This window comes from Quercus suber, unplaced genomic scaffold (genome assembly GCF_002906115.3).
Source record: "Quercus suber isolate HL8 unplaced genomic scaffold, Cork oak 2.0 scaffold_120, whole genome shotgun sequence".
Classification (NCBI taxonomy): domain Eukaryota; kingdom Viridiplantae; phylum Streptophyta; class Magnoliopsida; order Fagales; family Fagaceae; genus Quercus; species Quercus suber.
The window spans coordinates 53,406-60,177 of NW_027069585.1; the positions used below are offsets into that span (position 1 = coordinate 53,406).

The 6,772-nt window shown below is 37.6% G+C and overlaps 1 protein-coding gene across 1 annotated transcript; it reads right to left on the minus strand.

Moving 5' to 3' along the window:
• Window positions 1–2,342: 2,342 nt before the first annotated feature.
• On the minus strand, window positions 2,343–5,208 carry LOC136068542 (putative beta-D-xylosidase). Its single transcript, XM_065775835.1, has 3 exons — window positions 4,537–5,208; window positions 3,804–4,217; window positions 2,343–3,397 (listed from the first exon to the last, which is right to left on the minus strand). The coding sequence occupies exons 1-3, from the start codon at window positions 4,895–4,897 to the stop codon at window positions 2,796–2,798; spliced, it is 1,377 nt and encodes a 458-aa protein (XP_065631907.1). The 5' UTR covers window positions 4,898–5,208; the 3' UTR covers window positions 2,343–2,795.
• Window positions 5,209–6,772: the final 1,564 nt, after the last annotated feature.

Genomic DNA, 6,772 nt, shown 5'->3' on the forward strand with positions numbered 1-6,772 from the left:
AATGCAACCAAACACCCGTAAATTCAGAAAAGCATTTCCGGAAATGCTTTTCACCCAAAACAAACGCAGCCCCTAATTTATAATAATTTCAAATCTCATTGTGTTTGACCAATTATCTTGCTTCTCTATCAAAATTGCCTTTCCTAATGTGAGTACTTGAATTCAAACTAAAACGGCTTAACCAACCAAATCCTCTTTTTTGATTTTTTTTTTTTTTTTTCCTTTTCCTATCAAAAAGGGGAGAGAGAGAGAAGAGAGAGAGAGAGAGAGGAGAGAGAGAGAGAGAGAGGGAGAATTATTCTCATACTCAAATTTAATTTAACACATGTTAAGTATGTGCATAATTGTCCTTTACAGCATTGTATGTTCTAATTATCTTGTCATCTTTGCACTTCCAGCATTGGATTTAAATTTTTCTCGAGCCTTTATTGCAATGACCCCGCCCTAACTATGTAGTATTGTCTTCTTTAGGGGAGAATAAAATTGTGAGGGGTATGGGGCCCAGAATACACAGTTGGGGGCAAGTCGTTACAGACCCAAAAGCGGTCTTGCAATCAATGAGAATCCCACATTGCCTAGGGAATGTGCTTATAAGGAATGACTTCCCGTAAATGTGTAGAAACATTTTCCTCCACTACTGTGTACTTTGGGAGAGAACAAAACCGTAGGGATATGGGCCCCACATGCAAGGACATGTAGAGCAGGGTGGATTGTAGTGACCCATAGATTTCGCCTATTGTTGTGCAATGGCCAACCTAGACTAATTTGTTGAGGATCCATTAGTTGTTGTTGTTTTTTCACCCACTTATAGGTAGAGTTGATGCAATTGAATGATCTTGTATCTTGATTAGAGGCAATGCAATTCTTTTTATTTTTCTTTTTAAATGCAGAAAAGTTGAACAAGTTTTTTTTTTTTTTTTTTTGATGAACTGATTGTTGTTGTGGTTGTCGTGTTGTGGTTGTTGTGTTGTTGTTGCCGGAATTTGGTGTTGTTGTTGTTGTTATTGTTGTGTTGTTGCCGGAATTTGTTGTGTTGTTGAGAAAATGTGAAATTTTTTCCGGAAAATAGCATTTTTAGAATACATCCAAACACATGAAAATATTTTCCACAACAATTTTCATAATTCAACCAAACGCATAAAAATATTTTTCTTTTCCGGAAAATAACATTTCCGGAAAATATGTATTTTCCGAAAAACGTTTTACACGAAACAAACACAGCCTAGATAGCAGCTGAAGAAACATTAAACCTATTTCTAAGCAATTTATTACAACAATAATTTGTTTTGATTGAAACTGATAGTTCTGGTGAGTCCAAACCAACACCAGCAATGGAGTACTCGAGCATCTCTGGTCCTCAATTGTACCTTCTTCGCATTCTGGTATATTTCTGATAGCGTATTGCCTCCTCCTCCTTCTCCTCCTCCTTTTGTTGTTGCTTCAATTTCCATACCCACTCAACAGAGTCAGAAAAGAGATGGTGTTGAACTAGGATACGCATATGCTGCTTTCTTTTCAGTAGTCATATGGACCATGGTTGAATCAATGGTATGGTAATTACTGGGCTCGTTGTTCTTTTTGTCTCTCTAGATATCAATTAGTATCCACAATAATATGGCCCAACATGCTTTCCGGGAGGCAAATAGCACCGCTGATGCTCTGGCCAATTTGGGAAGGACCTAAGTCTTAGATTTTGTTGTTTTTTCCTCCCCTGTTTCTGTTTTGGGGTGTTTTGTAATCGTTTTGTGGTGTTTTATAATGGATAATTCAGCGATGACTTGCTCTCGCCTTGTTCCGCTTTCTTAGCTTAATATAAATCTATAATTATCCAAAGCAAATCACAAATGGTGAGGGACCTAAAAACAAGAACATGGTTAATGCCATTGAAATTATGTCCATACTAGCCTAAAGGATCCCCTTCCATTTAAATCTTCTAATTTTCTCCAAATTTTTGAGGTGTGGGGATTTAAATCCTGAATGTTCTTGTTAGAAACACTAGGAAGTACAGACGGGGTTGTTTGGTAGTGTAACTAGAATAACAGTTTTCAGTGTTTAAACAACATTACACGTATTTTCACACATTTTTTCACCCACACGTATTTCCAAAAAATACAAACAACGTTACCAAACATTGCACTTAAGCTACAAGACTCATGGAAATTGTCTCCAATTTGAGTTCATATTAAAGATGTGTTGCATTTAAAAAAAAAATCCCATGCTCTTAAAAAAATTGAAAATCACACAAAATTGAATAAATGTAATGTGTCTCACATTTTGAATAAAAACTAGAAATAACGAATTTGAAAGATTTAATGGGAAAATCTTATAATGTTACCTTAAGATATTCCAATAACCATGTCATCGTAAATCAATAATGTGCACAACAAATTAATGACATGACCATAGTCATGCATGTTACATACTAAGCTCACTCAAAATATTACAATAGGAGCACAATTGAAACAATCGGCTTCAATATCAAAGCCAAATTACAATCTCAATATTAGAAAAAAATTGGGGAAAAATTTTCAAATGGAAGAATAGATTGGTATATCCTTTCCTCTTCATACAAATACAAAGCAATCTTTAAACTTCCGCTCTTCTTTGTAATTTTTTTTCCTATTTTCCTTCTTGTAGACCATTATTTCCTTCAATCTGTACCTTGAAACGCCTACTGTAATAGTTGAAAATAATGAGTGCTAATTAGTATCTAGAAATATTCTCTACTATGCCCATGACCATGATACAATTGCCATAACAAAAAATGGCACATGGGTGTCCTTCCACGAAGAAATTTAAGACTTGATAACACTAAGTTTTGCTTCTTGGATTGACACTGAGTGTTTGGTATCACCAATATGAAGACTATGTAAGCCCATTGGAATTCTTCGAATTCCAGACTTATCCACAACACTAAGGTACTTGCACACATGTATATTAATCAGGACTCGCCGTTGAGCCCTTGCTGGGACATGCACTTTCTCAAAGGCTACCAATTGTTTGTGTGGAACCCAATGCCCAGCAGGTGGTGTAGAAAATACAAGCAAAGTGTGAGAGCCATCCCTAGAGCCTTTGTTTCTCACTTCTACTTGCACTCCTATTGAAAGCCTGTTACATTTTGCATGGGTCACCCTGATTGCCTTACCAGATGTGGTTGTGTTACCACGAGCATGGCGACCATCAAGGGGGATAGAAATCACAGTTGGAGCACTAGCTATGGTGTGAACATATTTTGTGTAGCTAATTCCGTACCCAAATGGGTACACTACTGGACCTTTGTAAAATCTGTAGGTTCTTCCAGGGTAGCCTGTGGATTGGCTAGACCTCATTGCCATGGTTGTCATAGGCAAATTTTTTAGATAACCTTGTGGGTACCATGTCATAGGCAACTTGCCCCCTGCAAAGCACAGAAAGGTTAGTTGTTGTTTTTGGGGGAAAGGCCAACCTGAGCAGCCCATAGAATCAAAAAATAAAGGGAAAATTACATAAACCTCGTAGTTTAGGGTGTTATTTTTGAAACTATTAGATTTAAGTCTGTCTCAGTTGTTAATATTTTTATTTTTATTTTTATAATTCGATAATTTATAAAGAGAGGATTTGAACTTAGATGTCCCCATCAGAAACATCAGAAGTAGTTCTTAAGGAAAAAATAGTGTCAAGTGCTAATTAGTTGAATTATAAGACTTTTGGCTTAAATTGTTACTTTTAAAACTACAAAGTTTAATTTGTTAATCCTAAAGTTTAGGATTTAAATGTGATTTTCCACAAAAAAGGGAATTGCATTTTGTCAAGGAAAAGCAAACCTGGGTTATATGCTCCAAACAATATATCAGCAATGGCAGCTCCTCCGGCTTGACCCGGGTAACCGGTCCATAAGATGGCAGGAATGTGTGGATCATTCTTAGCAAAAGCCACATCAATAGGCCCACCAGACATCAACACCAATATGGTTGGACCCTTTGAGGCTGCAGCTACCTTAGATACAAGCTCTTGTTGGCGCCCTGGTAAAACAAGCCCAGCTCTGTCCTTGAATTCTGCCTCAATAGTTTGGTCAAGCCCAACCACTAAAATTGTTGCGTCTGCTTGACTAGCAACATTAATTGCTGCACCAAAGAGCTTGTCGTCGGCACAAGTTACGTCGGCGCAACCCTGTTGGTGAATTGCCTTTATGTAACTCCCAATTCCTTGTAGGGGACTTGTGTATCCACATGCAACACCTAGTAAAACAATAACAACAATCAAGCGTTGGACATGGAATCTCAATGGGATTAGTTAGGATCGACCACGTATTTTTTTTTGGGGCATACTAAATAGTAGCTAATAGGCCAACAAAAGAAACTGGTGAGGGCTTTGAGCCCATTTTGGATGAAATATCTATGCACCTAAATTTGGGTCTTAGAGAACACACAATATATTGACCCGTGCCCAGATTAGTATCCCAAGAAAATGAGAGGTGGACTTTGGTTTTTGAATAGCACTTACAAAAGGCTTAAAAGGAAGGCAGAGTGAGTGAAGAAAAAGGAAACATAAGTTTACCAGCATAGTTGCCAATCATGGTATTTGTGACATTGGAGTTAGGCCCAATAACAGCGACAGTACGGTAGCGCCGAGTGGATAAAGGCAGTGAAGGCCCACGATTCTTGAGAAGAACGATGCCTTGCCTGGCTGATTCAAGGGCGAGCTCTTGGTGAGCCGGGGTGCACACATCTTTTGGGCCAAGGTTCCCAAATGGATGCTTAGACGGTTCTCCATCAAACATCCCAAGTCTCACTTGGACATTGAGTGTGTTGGCTAAAGCACTGTTGACATCTATCTCATTCAACAAGCCTTTTTTAACTGCATCCTCAGTGTGCACAGCCAAGAAAGGCCCGCAGTCCAAATCTAAACCTGAAAACATGACCAAAATATTCCTTAAAGTCAAATTTTATTTAACTTATCTATTTAGGTGCAGTTTTTTATTTCACTTAGTATCATACATTTTGTTTTCCTGACCTAAGTTCTAAAAAGAGAATGGTTGCAGTCGGTTGATAGATAACACAAAATTTATAGCTTGTTTGGAAGTTTAGAGAGGGAGGAGAGTAGAGGGGAGTAGAGAGAAGGGGAGTAGTAGAGAGGAGAGTAGAGGAGAATGATTCACTTCCACCTTATTTGGATGTTTTTAAAATTAGTAAGGGGGAAGGGAGTAATTAGCCCTTCCCCTTGTGTAATTTTGTTAATATAATAAGGATAAATTAGGTAATTTACTTGATCAATAGTTTATGTCCTCTACTCCCCCTCCAAATCTCTCCAATTTGGGGGAATTAAAATTGGGGGGTTAGAGGGAGTCCAAACCCCTCCAAACTCCTCCAAACCCCTCCAAACCCCTCCCCCTCATTCTTTAAAAAACTTCCAAATAAGGTAATTGCATTACTCTCCCTCCCTCTACTCTACTCCCCCTCTTTTTCTAAACATCCAAACATGTCATTAGTCACTGTTATTATCGAAGGATCTATTACAAGAATACACGTTGAAGTCTTGTTTTTGTGGCCTACTCTAGCTAGTATATTGTAAATTGTTGCATTTGTGTACAACTTTTTTTTTTTAATTTTTTTTTTTTTTACATAATAGAAATTTTACTCTAACCTAATCTAAATGCATATGAATGTAAAATTTTCTCTTGAATACTTGAACCCCGCCCTTACCCTCACACTCCACAAGCATTTATACTTGTGGAGTGACTATCGTACCAAGTGTGTACGGTGATTATGTACAACTTAAAAAAAAAAACTCATTTTTTAAGTACATCTGCCTTTTCCCTTGACAATGTTATTGATTGCTTTTGATGGGTTTTTCACCTTACAATAAATGAGAGAGTAACTCAGATCCAATTCTTTTCATTTGAAGAACTAGGCAATATTAATTGATATGCTCTAGAACGTTGTCAAGCTTATGGTCTTTAAAAAAGTTAATTGAACACAAATGATTATCTTTTTTTTTTTGGGAGTGGTGACTTGAAAATCACCCGGTGGGGTTTTTGCCATGAGGTTTTTCCCCATTCGTAAACAAATCACCGTGTCATTTAATTTTCGCTGCATATTTTAGTTATTTGGTGATTTGTTTGTGCTTCCATGCGTTTGCATGATAAATTGATTAATTAATAACTTGGCTAATTAATTAATTGATTTAATCACAAGGGGTCATTCAGTTTGTGGCCTATCATCTGTTCTTATATATTGTTCTCAAATTTGGTTACCAATTTAGTTCCTGAAAGCTACAATGTTTTTCTCTTCAATTCCCGATCCCCTCTTCTTGTTGCCTTCTTCTCCTTTTATATCATCTTTTCTTCTCATTCCCACCTCACACGTGTATACTGGAGGGTTGGTGTTAATATTTATCCTATCAGCCCCTCCCCTATGCCATTGTATAGTAGCTGTAAGGCTGAAACAACACTGTTCATGTATTATCTCCATATTAATGCGTCCAGAAAGTTAGCTGCAGTGCATTTAATACGGAGACAGCAGCTTTCTCCTTAGATATTTTAGGGTACTTTCCTATCCAATACCTCCACGGTACTTATCAACAACAACTAGACTTCTTGGAACATCACCCTGAGTGATAGACAACCCTTTCAGACCTCGGCATCAATCAGCCGAGGATGTATTTACCCTCGGCCCACCTTCTTGAGCCATTATGGTCAAAGTTAACCTCTATTTACTAACACGGTCTTTTCTAATATAGATTCTTTTTCCTCGGACAACCCCTTGTCCTCGGATTGGGCCACAAACCCGTAACA